The sequence below is a fragment of the Anoplophora glabripennis genome, unplaced genomic scaffold, assembly GCF_000390285.2.
Source record: "Anoplophora glabripennis isolate ALB-LARVAE unplaced genomic scaffold, Agla_2.0 scaffold1482, whole genome shotgun sequence".
Classification (NCBI taxonomy): domain Eukaryota; kingdom Metazoa; phylum Arthropoda; class Insecta; order Coleoptera; family Cerambycidae; genus Anoplophora; species Anoplophora glabripennis.
Window position 1 is genome coordinate 25,960 of NW_019417555.1, and position 14,608 is coordinate 40,567.

General features: G+C 32.0%; 1 protein-coding gene across 2 annotated transcripts in view; it reads left to right on the forward strand.

Annotated features, from left to right (window-relative positions):
- LOC108916489 overlaps positions 1-12,436 on the forward strand; it is a 36,254-nt gene extending 23,818 nt beyond the window's left edge. For both annotated transcript variants that reach the window (XM_018722757.1, XM_018722755.1), the window contains exons 10-11: positions 5,180-5,792; positions 12,142-12,436. In XM_018722757.1, the coding sequence (XP_018578273.1) occupies positions 5,180-5,792; positions 12,142-12,174 (646 nt within the window). In that variant the 3' untranslated portion in view covers positions 12,175-12,436. The remainder of the gene's footprint in view (positions 1-5,179; positions 5,793-12,141) is intronic.
- The last annotated feature ends 2,172 nt before the right edge of the window (positions 12,437-14,608 follow it).

A 14,608-nucleotide genomic window follows, 5' to 3' on the forward strand; every position in this document is an offset into this window, starting at 1 on the left:
GGGCGAGTGCCTGGGATTTGTACGTAGCAGAATGGTGCTCCTTGGGGACCCTACTTGGAACCCAAGGAAGTGGGAGCAGTGTCAACACGGAAGCTTTTGGACTTTGTAAAAAGGACAAATCTACCTGCTGAATAGGACTAGTAGTGGGACGCACAATATGCCTAATCAGGCCGCAGTGCTATGTGACTTATTAGGACCAACCACTAGAAGTAGAAGTAGAAGTAACAAAGATTAAAATAAGTAAGTGTAAGTGTTTTCTATTATTTGGATAATATGGTCTTTTGATATTCCAAATTAACCGAAAATCCGAAATTAACCAACAATTTTTTGAGGTTATGTTCACAGAAGTTAGAAGTAAAATTGACTCCAAGTTTACAAATTGTTAGAAATGTTCCCGGAAAATTTCCAGGGAAAATTTCTCAAGCTTCGATTTATTTCTTCCCGGAAAATTTCCGTTTTGGAAACTTTCCGGGACGGAAAATTTCTCATTACCCATCTACATTTTTCATTAATTAATAGCAAATTATTCTTAATGTTATTATTAAATTACCAGATTATTGTTATGACATCCGCCTACTTCATTTTTACAAATTTTCGCAATTACCTCTAGTGAACGATGGTGCATCTAATTTTTTTACTAGAAAACTATTGGTTTTATCGAAAAATTACAAGAGGTAAAAAAGTTTGGCAATAAATCAGTCTTCCAAATAAATATTTTTAAATAAATATTTGCTTCATATAAAAAAATTTCTAATAAAATATTGCAATGAGGTTGATTGTTTCACTCCTTTATAAAATGTGTCAATGATCGAACAAATATTGAAAAGTTGTCTCTTTATTAGTAGGATGCTCATACCAAGTTTTGTGTTCTGTGGTAAAAAATGGGTGTTCCATTAAAAACAAATCAACTTCCGGTCTAAAAACACCACTTCAATGGCCCCCAAATTGGGTAAATATGAGGTTAGGCGGAGGAGAGTTCATGTTTTTGATTTCGTAAAAGTTTGATTTTTGTGTATTATTTCTTTACTGAATCACATATCTGTCACCACTCGGCTACTCTAAGGCAAACACCAGTGTGGGAATATAACATAATTGATAAGTATTGAGGGATAACTTTCACTACTCTGTTGCAGAGAGTTGCAGTACATCCTCATTTAGGTCGAGGACAATATTTTTTTTTATGAGGCTATTCCAAAATATTTACCTCGATAGAGGCATCAAAGGTATTGAGGTATCCAATACATGTTTTATTTTTTCTAGGAATTGTTTGGTTGGATAGCAGTGAGAAAAATTCATAATGATGAAATTACCATCAAAATCAGTCTTAAACTTCATTGAATGTGATCCTTTCTCAAATTTGACTACTACAATTTTATTAAAAATTATCTGTGCACAGAAATCTCTTTTTCTTAGTCCATTCATATGGACAGAAAAATTTTTCGTGAATAATTGTCAGTCCAAAATAAAAATTTTCTGACATCTTCTGTTGCCTTAAAATTGAGTTCACAACATTGCCAGTATTTCTTCCAGCGATGCCTTTGTGCCACCAAATGCAGAGCAGAAGCTTAGAACTATGGATATTCGGCTTTGACGACGATGTGCAATGTACATGCATAGTCAGGCTTGCCCCATGATTTTTTTTGATATGATGCAAAAAACATTTCCCTTTCTGTCGTTGAAGCAGTTGTTCACGCGTATAATGATGTTGTTTGATGTCTCTCGGCACCGAGTGTTCTTGCTTTTAAATCATTTTTAGTGCTTTCAAATGTTTCAAAACTGTTGTATCAACTGTAATAATTCTGCAAATTCCGCCAGTATCTGACATGAGTCTTCATGAACTTATGTTTCCAACCCTTCATCTTCAAACTGTTTCGGTGCTCTAGAGGATTCTTTATCTTCAATGTCAAAATCATTATTTTTGAAGCATCTGAACCAATTTCTGCATGTTGTTTGCTACAGATCATGGCCACCGTAAATCTCAACAAGAATTACATGTGCTTCAGCTGCAGATTTCCTATGAATAAAGTGATGTGGTAAAATTCTTTACAAATACTTTTTCTGTTGAAAAATTGAGAACTTATTCAACGTTCCTATACATTGATCTAATGATGACATCGTGTAATGGGTATATAATATTTGGTCTTCTATAATGAGCCGCAGATGGGTGGTAACTTTTTATGTGGGCTGTTATGATTTTTTGGTCACATTTAGTTTTTCGTGTACACCTCTGTTTTCCTTGATAGAGGCACAAATAGGTGGTTTTTACTATGCACAACACAATTCACTTAAAGAAGACTCATTATTGTAACTTGAACTATCCAATAAAAATAATTGCCACATGCATGTATTCGCATTACTTTTTGGTAAATTAAAAATATAAATGCACATTTTTTTAGATCCATCGTTGTCAGTGTGCCCTCGATTGTTCCTCGTTTGATGTCCATCATTTTTTGCAAGCTTTCTACTGGTATAATCAAGGGACCAATAATTTTCCAACAACAAGATATGATATTATTTTTTTATCTTGACAAGATGGCTTCGTCGAATGTCTTTGTTTCTACTTGACTTCTTGTTGTTTAATACCCTTCTTTTCATATTTCTGTATCTTCTCTTGATAATAATTCTAGGCATCGTCTGGAAAAATGGAAATATCAACTTGCATTATCTAAAAAGGAAATGTTAAATTTGTATTGTGCAGTCAATTTAACTCCGCTTGCAAAATTCGTTTACTAAACTTTGAATACGTGAATTCCTCGTAACTCGCCTCTATATCTGTAAAGTGTTTACAGCGGTGGTCATGGTTACTGTCGCGCAGCAGTGAAAGACAAAGTGGGAGTAGCCCATATTTACTATGCAATTTGGTCTCTGTTTAGTCCGACTGTAACCAAATAATAGCTATCCACCGCATTTTTTTCTTAATAAGAGTAATTTGTTCAGATGTGGTATAAAATTTTGTTACATATATACATATTGTTTCGTGTTTTTTAAAAAATTTGAAAAGTTTAAATTGATTGTAGCACTTGTAAAAATCAATGGTGCGAGAAATACCAAACTTTAATGAAAAAGTATTGAAAAGTTTATTTCGGACAAAAGCAGAAGAATGAACTTTCACTATAAAAAATAATGTTGAGTACATTTTCCCTATATTTCAATAGTAGGTACTTAGAATAAAGCTACCCAATTATATTTGATTTTTTTCTCAATAGGTTAACCTAAATTTTTCCGCCCTCTCTGGTATGGAAGTCAATAGCCGCCACTGGTCCTACCTTTTCACTAATTACAAAAGTGTCATTAGGAATGCTGTCGTCATCATAAAAGTTGCTACAATCACTATATTAATATACAATACTCCACAATGTCTGCAATATCTACAACATTTTTTTATGATAATTTCAAAATTAAATTAATAATAAATAAAATTAATCACAGTAACCATGCCGTTCTGCTCTTGTTGTCGGTTTGAATTTTGATTTGGAATCACTGATTTTTTTTATCCACAATCCACCTTACAAGCGGACTTCTATCCACACATATCAACCAAATTTTTTTTAACGTTTGTGAAGCTTGTGGATAGTTAAAAAAAATTTTGAAAAAAATTATTTTGGAAAAATGTTTTCCATTTTTTGTTAGCACCATTAACGTTTTTTGATGAAGAAAATATGGATTATTGCTAAAACATTTTTAACTTAAAAAAATGAATAAAAAGTGAAGAATTACTTATTACATTGATTTTCAGCAAAAACAACAAATTTAAACATTCCGGGCACTAAGAAAAAAAAAATCGCAGCGTTTTGAAATTATCAGGGTTTCTTTAGGACACTTTGAGGTTAAAAAGTTACAGTCTATATCCTTAGTTTATTCATTATTTGCAGTTATGCCAAGTTATTCAAATATTCCTAATTATGCAATTTTTTACCTTTTTTCTAACCAACATTTTAACTGATTTTTTTTTTTTTTATCAAAAACCCATAATTAAGACTTGTAGAGAATGCTTTGTAGTTTTTAAAACCCTGCTTGGATTTTCTGTATGACAAACAGCTCTTTGAAAATCACCCAAAATTTTGGGATTTTTTTAATATCCCTTATTATGTCCCTTAATTTCTGTGCCTATTGTATTACCTTAATCATTTAATATTCTTTATCAGAAGCCACACTCAAAAATTCTTCAATATGTGCTCTTTCCAATACTGCACCTTTTTTTGCTTTCTATCCTCTCGATTCACTCTTCAAATAAGCAGTAAGCTTGTTATATATTCCAATATTTATATTTTTGTAGACCTTTATAGTAGCTTCAACATCGAATACTTCAACCACATAGATGAAATTGCATATTTTTTCTTCAAATTTAAAAAATACGATAGAATGACTTCTTCGTTTATTGTCATTCTCCATTTTCCCTCCATTCATTAAATTCGGCGAACATTTTTTTGTAATGTCTCCTGTCCTTCAAAAACAGCCACAAGAACACAATTACTTTCTTGCATTTTTACCAACTTCAGATAGAACTGTAAATAATTGATAATAAACAACACACCATAGCAACCAGTAGGTATAACAAAACCTACAACGTTTCATTGAGTACTAGTAAGAAATATCAAGTCATGCGAATATTTTTTTATTAAATTCCAATAATTCTGACTCCACAAATATGATTGTGATGCGATTATGGATAAAGCATTGTATTGCATTCGTCTTTTAATTGTCTTTTATCCACTTAAGGATATTTAACGTTTGAACCACCTTCTGCTGTTTAAACATTCTTGCGTGGATAAAATGCTACTTAAAACACTTATGCAATAAATAACTATTATTTTGTAAAGTTTTATGGAAAGTTTCATATGGAAAACTAAGGTCAGCTACTTATATTGCCACATCTTGCCTACCTCTTTGTAAACATACAACCAAATTCAGAGTATCTATCAGGGCTTTGATATTTTTGAGATGATATCCCAGTATAATGCATAAACTGTCATAGGACGGTGATGTGGCAAACAGAACCATAGGTGTCGGTTTAAAAGGTTATAACCGCAGAAAATAACCTAGTATATGGCATTGTGAAAGTATTTTTTTGATTTGTTGTTGGATACTGTGTTTTACCTTAGAGCAGGCACACTAAATTGACGTCATCCGTAAAGTGTTGAGGCTTTATATCAATAATGCTTTGTATCCGTTATTTCAGCAAGTACAGGGACAAGGAGAAGCTGGACTTTATTTCTGTTATAAAGTCTTTCGGTAATGAGGTGTTCAAGAAAATGTCACGTCCTGAACGTCTAAACTTCTGGGCCAAGGTAGCCGCCAAGTTGCACACCATGGGCTATAGTACAAAATCAAATGAGATTTATATTCTGTGGGGCCATATGCTACGTTCGGCCAAACTTTCGTGGGCACAAGAGGACAGAAAGCCTTATGTTGGGGACAAAGAGATCATAGAATTCATGACAGACGTGATAAAGGAAAAGGAGAAGTCTACGCAAGATTGCCAGTTGGATTTGAATGGGGATGAAGATGCAACGCTTCAGGAGGATTTGAATAATTATGAAGGAGAGGACTCATATAATTATGAGGAAGATGAAAAAGTTAGCGCGCAAGATCTGGAAAATTTCGAGGAGAGTTTAAAAGACGAGGAAGAATCTCTTCATCAGTCATATGACGATATTGTCGAGAGTGGCAGTAGGGATGATAGTAATGAACATGTTTCATTAGATGAGTACGATTACGTGTCATTAGAGGATATTCAGAAGCAGTATGGAAAACAAGTTTTTGTAAATCCAAAGCCACCTGCAATAAATGAGGTATGTGAACAATTATTTATTAAAATTATTTTATATTTTTTTACAGTTCCTAAGAATTATACTTCGACATTAGAAATAGAACTTATACGGGGTGTAAGTTTAAATGGGGCTCATATACAGGGTGCCCCGAAATTCATGCAACAAAATTTGGTTATATATTCTTAAGACAAATTTAGGGGACCCGTATTTTTTCTTTTTGCCAACTGGCCCCCCTCTTTTGGAGTTACAACATCCTAAAATCTGCCCTTAAGAAGTCTTTTTTATATCTCAAAACCATGTACAAAAATCACTGAATTTGGTATACAAGAGTTTTATGACATGTGGAATCTCACAGTGCTTTATGGTGAGAAACTCCCTTAAGATACTTTTTCGTGGGCCCCCTTGCCTTTGGAATCAGAAAAATTTGGTCGCAAATTTGATTTTTTAAAAAAGTATTAGCTAGAAAGCCATTGAATTTAGAAACTTTTTTGTCTCTTGATATTTGTTTCGTAAAACGCAATGTTTTTGCGGAAAATGGCGAATCACGATATTCGTTCGATCACATTCTGACATTTTTCTCGAAAACATTTGCGTTTTACGAAAAAAGATAAAGAGACAAAAAGTTTCTAAATTTAATGGCTTCCTAGTGGACAGATAATTTTTAAGAAATTTAAATATGCAACCAAATTTTTTTGACTCCAAAGACAAGGGGGCCCATAAAAAATTGTCAATGTAGCACCATGATTATTATTGTAAAAGTAAAAAAAATCGCCAAAATTGGGGTTAAAAAACATTACTTTTTAGGGAATTTTTTTGGGGTTTTTAAATTGGGTATAGGACCTTCATAGAAAACTCCATGTTATGTAGAATCATCACCAAATTTCATCAAAATCGGTTCAATAGATATTGCATAATAATTCTGCAATCCAAATTTAAAAAAAAAATTGCAAATTTTCAAAATTTTGCACAGCAAAAACCAAGGCCTTTAAATACTTGAAAATTTAATCGCATATAGAAGGCCTCTCAAGCTTTCAAATGTTTTTCTGAAAAATTCGAATCCGTCGATTAGGAGAGCTCTGGTGCTTGTTTAAACATTGGTCGAATTTTTGTACTTATAAACAATTAGAATAACTTTGTGAATATTTAACCAAATCAATTTTTTTAAAATATTATGTGACTAAATTTTCAAGTATCTAAGGGCCTTGGTTTTTGCTGTGCAAAATTTTGAAAATTTGCAAATTATTTTTCAAAATCTGGATTGCAAAATTATTATGCAAAATCTATCGAACCGATTTTGATGAAATTTGGTGTGATGATTCTACATAACACGAAGTTTTCTTGAGCCAAGTATGAAGGTCCTATACCCAATTTAAAGACCCCAAAAAATTCCCTAAAAAGTAATGTTTTTTAACCCCATTTTTGGCGATTTTTCCGAATTTTACAATAATAATCATGAATCATTTAATTTGTAACTAGTCATATTTTGTAAAAAATTAAATTACAAACATTTTTTTCCTCTTCCATTTTCGCCTAAAATCAACTCTTGAAAAGATAAGTAGGAAGAAAAATATGACATTTTTGGAATTTTTTTAACATATGCCGCCAAAAGTTAAGCCCACGTTATTTTTTATGCACATAGAAAATTTTAATTTCTAGTGATATTTGAAAGCCAAAAAGCCAAAAATATATACGATTCACCCAAACCAAAACAGATACCGCCTAGTCTATAAAAGAAAATAAAAAAATCAATCAAAACGTGTAAAGAAATTTATACCACCCCATTTAAAAAAAAATTATCGATGACGTCAGCACTCATTTAATGACGAAAAAAAAAAAAATTTGCGTCAGTATAAAGAAAATAACATCGAATTTAAAAATATATGTATATACTTTACAGGGTGTCCAAAAATGGTTAACCGAGTTATAGCTCGGGGCCTTTATAACAGAGTTAAACAGAGTGTATAATTGAGAAAACTTTTTTTTTTACTTTATCATTAATCTGCAATTTCTGGACCATAGAGTAGGCCCCCCGCAACACTGGCGGCATCTTCTGCTGCGACTGATTGCCTTCACTAAATCCTCCCTTCACGGGTCATGTGAGTTTTGACTTCAGCGGCACGCACGCGTTCGGCACCTTCGATCTCGCAGTGCTAATCAGAATTTCTTTCTACCTTGATGCCTATTGTATTCCGGTAAATTGCCCATAACTTCCACAATTATTAGAGTTTCAATATAAAATTTACACACAATATTCTTAAGTCTACAAACTTTAATGAACAAAAAAAATTGAAACAAACATTATTTTCTACTCGGATATTCCCCCTTAATAAGTTTACAGATTCTGTTTGGCCCTGACTCATGTCAAGAAAACAAATTGCATCTATAATCTTTTAATATTCCTAGATTGTTGCACACATTCTTGTATTTTTTTTGTGAGATTCTAAACTGATCATTTAGAACATAATCAATTCTTGTTTTGCCAAAAGTTTTCTCTTTAATTATGATCTGAATATTGTATTACAAAATCCATGTTTTTTTTTATTAGCTTACGCAGATTGTAAATGGAAAAATTCCATTCAATTCAACAAACTTTTTTCAGTGGAGATATACAAACACACCATATCATCACAAAATATTCCACTAAATACTACAATAAAATGAAACCTGATGAAACACAACACTATCAGTGGCGGCTTGTCGTATGAAGCAACTGAGGCTGGACCTCACTGTAAAATTTGGCTCTCACACCGTTATATTTTAATATCTACTATTCTACAATTAACCTAAATCAACAGTTAGGTAAACTAATTTCCAATTACCTATTACATTTATCAAAAATCATCAGCGCGGCATTGGGTACTGTTACTCCCCATCACAGTGAGGCCAGAATTTCTTTGCCTGTAGGCGCGTCACACTTGCCTACAATGTACTACTTTCCCCTCCACGCGAGGCGGTTAAAATAACGTGATTTACGGGGGAACTTAGGCCCACTTAAAGCTGCTTATACTTGTCATGTAGTTTCAGTTCGCGGTTAATGTACGCGTCGCATAGTACGCGGGTAGTGTCTGATGTCAGTGTGAGGGAGATACAAAGGCTTTAAGGATAAGGACAAAGCAGGTATTAATTTAAAGTAAATAAAAAAACAATTTCCTTAACAACAAAACAAAGTAAGACTAAATTTAACGAAATTTAATAGATACCTATAGGTAGCTAATAATGAATCTCTCTCACGATATTGCTTTATCTCTTGTAAAGCTTTTTTCAAGAAGTTAACTACTGCTCTAAACAAATTAAAATCGCTAGTCAAAGAATTTCTGAATTAAGAACTGAAGAAAAATTAAAAATATTTTTAATTATGCAAAAAATATTACTGGACTACCAAGTAAAAGGGGCAAAAGTGGCGACGAATTGAAAATATTTTCGAAATATATTTCCCTTTAATTAAGTACCTACCATTTTGGGAATTTACATGATTTAAATTTTCCTGCTTTAGTAGATTCCTTAAAATTTCACGAATATGCAAACAAATTTCCCGACAAATCGTTTGAATGTTTATTACGAATGTATCCAAACGTTTTTGAAATAGATAGGTTGGAAAGCGAATTTAATATTTTGTATAGAGATGAACAATGTCGTAATTTAGAGGTCCAAAAAAACCGGTAGAAATATTATGTGAGGAATTTAAAATGGTATTTTCGGAAACATACAAATTGTTTTGCTCAGTTTTAACAATAATTACTGCAACAAGTGTCGGTAGGAAGAAACTTTTCGTGTCTTAAGCGCATTAAGACTTACCTAGGTTAAGAAATATCATGGCACAAGAGCACTTAAACAACTTATCAGTGATGGCGATAGAAAAAGAATTATTGCAAAGTCTTAGTGCCGATTCCCAATTTTATGAAGACATTATAAGTAAATTTGCAAATTTAAAAGACAGACGAATAAATCTGTTTTATAAACACATTCACTATGTTTTTAAAATATTTTGTTAAAAGTTAAGCCTAACGAAAAGCTGGCGGCGTTGTTTTATATGTAAATATATGTTAGATAATTTTTTTTTCTCATAGCTGCGCTCGGTACGTAATTGCCAGTTGTCGAAACTAAGTGACTTTTGAGTCACGTAGTGTATTGTGTATTGTTTGAGTTTTGCTAACTGCAATTTCTAAACATGCTTTATTTAAGGTAGGCCGACAAAATTTTACAAAAGTCCAGAACCAGAGACCGGATGTAGTGTATCCGAAGGATTTTGGTGCGCTGATTACGAATCCGAGCTCAGAATTGGTCCATCGCCCTAGGTTCTGGAGATATTCTAACCTAAAATGCAAAAATCGCGTTTTTTCGCTATATTCGGGGTCAGATTACAACGTGAATTAATTTTTTTTCTAAAATCCTGTTAAACCACCCTACTAAGCGCACTTCGATTTTTTTGAAAATCTTTTTTTTTCCATAGAGATATGATAGTTTGAAGTTTAGTACTTCAGCGATTTCGTTACAACATGGAAATAAACAAAATTTATCCGAAGACGAGATATAAAGTACTTATATGTTTCTTGAGTCGCTGAATTTGAAAATATCGGCGGACCTGCTCCATAACCTCAATATTTCAAAATTTTCTAACCTAAAATTGAATACTATACACTGAGCTCGTAAAGTTTGGAATAAATTCGAAAAATCGTTATTGAAGGGTTTTGAAAGGAAATCCTCGGACACGTCAACTTTAGTATATAAAATGTCACTTTTTTCAGCCATCGACTTTTTTTTTGTTTTGTTTGTTTTTGATGTATGACGTCATCGGCAATTTTTTTAAATGGCAGCCCATATTTTTTTACACGGATTTCGATAGAGCACATTTTTCTGAGTACGAATATGTCAAAAACGTATGACCTTCAAGATGGAAGTTTTCGAGATATTCGGTTCCAAAGTTTCAAGAATACATTATACAAGCGATGACAAAATACTAATCATTTATCAAGGAAGCGCTGGAAAAATTACAGTTTTGATAGTTGAAGTTTGTCCTCGCAAGTTTGTGTTTTATTTTAAGTTGATTAATCATTATTCTATCAGAATTCATTTTATTTGAAAATGGTCCGTCGTTTGAGTGAAAGGGAAAGAATCGAAATTTTTATGATCAGTTACGGAGCATGAATATTATGTCAAAAACGTACGACCTTCAAGATGGAAGTTTTCGAGATAATAGACAGTTTAAAACACAAACTTGCGAGAACAAACTTCAACTATCAAAACTGTAATTTTTCCAGCGCTTCCTTGATAAATGATTAGTATTTTGTCATCGCTTGTATAATGCATTCTTGAAACTTTGGAACCGAATATCTCGAAAACTTCCATCTTGAAGGTCATGCGTTTTTGACATATTCGTACTCAGAAAAATGTGCTCTATCGAAATCCGTGGAAAAAAATATGGGTTGCCATTTAAAAAAATTGCCGATGACGTCATAGATCAAAAACAAACAAAACAAAAAAAAAGTCGATGGCTGAAAAAAGTGACATTTTATAAACTAAAATTGACGTGTCCGAGGATTTTCTGTCAAAACCCTTCAATAACGATTTTTCGAATTTATTCCAAACTTTACGAGCTCAGTGTATGAAGCAGATACCTATGTATACAAACTGTTACATTCGGATGCTAAGCTCATGACAGGTTCATCATAATGCGCTATAACGTACCAAACGTTAACCTAAATACGCAATAACCAGCGAGGGTTAAACCCACGATAGGTTAACCTAAATGCGCAGTAACCTGTGAGCGCTGAACCTTAGTACTAAACTTCAATCTATCATATCTCTGGAAAAAATTGATTTTCAAAAAAATCGAAGTGCACATAGAAGGGTAAGAGTGGTACTTTAAGATGGTTTAACGCGATTTTAGAAAAAATAATAATTCACGTTGTAATCTGACCCCAAATATGGCGAAAAACCGCAGATTTTTGCACTTTTAGGTTAGAATATCTCCAAAACCTAGGGTGATGGATCAATTATGATCTCGTATTCGTAATCAGCGCACCAAAATCCTTTTGGGTACACTCGGTCCGGTTTCTGGTTCTGAAAATTGTCGGCCTGTGTAATTGATTGATACTGAATTTATTCCATTTGGCTGTTCCACACTGTATAAATCGGCTATTTCATTCTATTGTCAGCATCAGAAAATCAGCATACATACCAGTATGTAATAATAAATTATGTGCTCATACAGGGTGTTCCAGGATTAATGATTGTTGAGAATAATCTTTAAATTTCAACTTAAGTGAAATAGCTGGTGTATACAAATAAGCTGTGGTAGATTTTGTTTTTCTTTGAGTGGTGAAGCAAATCTATTATAATTAAAGGATGTTACAATTTATGTTCTTTCTAGGTTATTGAAATCTCAGATTCAGGAGAAGAATAAGCCGTTTTATTTATTTTTTCAAATTTTTGTGAAAAATTTTAAATTATGGCAAAGGTGACTTAGGCCTCCAAATATTTTTAATTAAGAGTAGAAAAATGTACTGCCATTAAGTGTTATTGAAATGTAATATTTACTTTAATAAGTAGATGAATTTTTTTGTTTAACCATTGTTCTGATTTCATTTTCATTTCATAGGTACATGTGTGTTATTAGTTAGTATTATGTAGGCTATTCAAATTGTTTTTATATGTTTATTTTTCCATGTCAAATAAATTTTTTATTCAATGTGTTTTGATGTATTTTTTTTACAGAGGTCAATATAAAAGTCCCACACGTGAGTTCATAGGATATTTTTTAGACCAGAAATCGAGAGTATTGGAGTTGCCTGTATTTCATATTACAAATAGCAGAAAATAGACCCATTTTTATTTATATCTTTTTAAAACGAATTTTCAAAAATTGTCAAGAGAAAGTACCTTTGTTTTTAAAAATATTTACTTAAGAAAGTTATTGAGAACTAAAAGTTATGACAGATCGTCAGTTTTCAGTTTGAATTTGAATAATGTTTTATTGTAACGTGTGATGGTAATATAAATAGCTAGAGGATTTCACAGTGTCTAATGACACTTAGAGTGTACGATAATTCAATAAACATAGAATCTAAATAAAAAATTTAGATAAATTTGGAGCGAATATATTGAAGATGAATTTTTCGAGACAAAACGTTTAAATTTGGTTCGGGCTGAGGCAGTACGGTATTGGGGTTCACGAAGGTTTGCAAAAAATGTAATAAAATTTCCAGAGCCGTATTTAAAAAAATTAAGTTGATGGTCCTGGAGAGACGAAAGGTTACATATAAAAATTGATTATGCCATTCGATAGAGGGCAAAAAGTTGCCATGAGAAAGTGTTGTTCTTTTTTTAATATCACCTCAAACAAGGCTGAAATGAAACAAAAACGAATTTACAAAATTTCGATTTTTTTCCAAATATTTTGAAAACTAATCATGTTAGCCTAGATTTTTTAGAGGCATAATGTTGGTCCCCTGATAATGCAACTTTGCCCCCATTTAAGTTACTTCGTATCTCTCACCGTTTCCGAGATCCCTGTTGTGAGAAGCAAATTTGTAACAGCCTGTATTTAAAGAGGGGTCATCAAGAAGAACCAACTTAATAAAGACCTTGATGAAGACACGTGGATACAAATTACAAAAAATGAAACGGCACAAAATATCCGATACTGTCAAAGGTATATAATAATAATAATAATAATAATTTATTTAATCCATAAAATCATAAAACATGACATCAGACAGGTCAATAAAAGTCAGTTTACAAAACTACAACACATAAAACAGAAAAAAGTAAAAAATGTGAGTAAAATATATATTTTTTTTTTTATTTTTTTTTTTTAAGTAACAAACTCGTGTATATTATAAAAACATTTCCTAATTAGATAACTCTTAAGTTTAGTTTTAAAAAGATTATAATTTAATTCAGTCTTAATGTCTAGAGGTAACTGATTCATGAATTTAATACCCATGTATGACGGAGATTTTTCATAAAACGATGTTCTATGAGAAGGTATTCTTAATATATTGCCATATCTAGTCTGGTAACTGTGACTGTCAGCGTTTCTAGTAAAATAACTTCCATTTTTTAGAACCTCTAATATGCACTTATAAATATAAATACAGGGAAAAGTTAATATATTATTTTCTATAAAGTAGGGCTTACAAGAAGTTAGTGAAGGAATTCCAAATATTAATCGGATAATTCTTTTTTGTGAAATAAGAATTCTATTAACATTGACGCTACTGGCACTACCCCAAACAATAACATTAAATGACAAGTGGCAATAAATTATTGAGTAATAAATGTCAATAAGCTTTTTGGTATCAAATATAGACATTAACTGTAGTAAAGCATAGTAGCCACTATTTAACATTTTGCACACATATTCAACATTACTGTTCCAGCTCATATCACAGTCAATAAAAGTACCTAAAAATTTAGTAGTATCAGATAGTTTGATTATTTTATTATAGGGAACATATACACAGTTTGAGTTTTAAATTTCCTAACTTCCAAAGTAAAAATATACTGGGTGTCCCATTTAAAATAACCAAGTTATTACTGTTAAAAGTTGAGAAAAGTATTCAGCAGTTTTTTTGAACACCCTGTACAATACAAAGTGACGAACGATAGTTATAATAATTTATAACTACAAGGATCAAAAATACACTCCAAAGCTACTTCCTTAAAATAATTTTTTTATTGCTGATATTAAATTTGTACGCTAAGCCTGCACTTTCACTAAAATTGAAATATCACAAGCAATAAGTTCTAGAACCTTTAATAAAGTTCAACTATTTTTTTACGGTGCTTTCAAAAATGCAGTAAAATACAGGATGTTCCATTTAAAAATACATAAC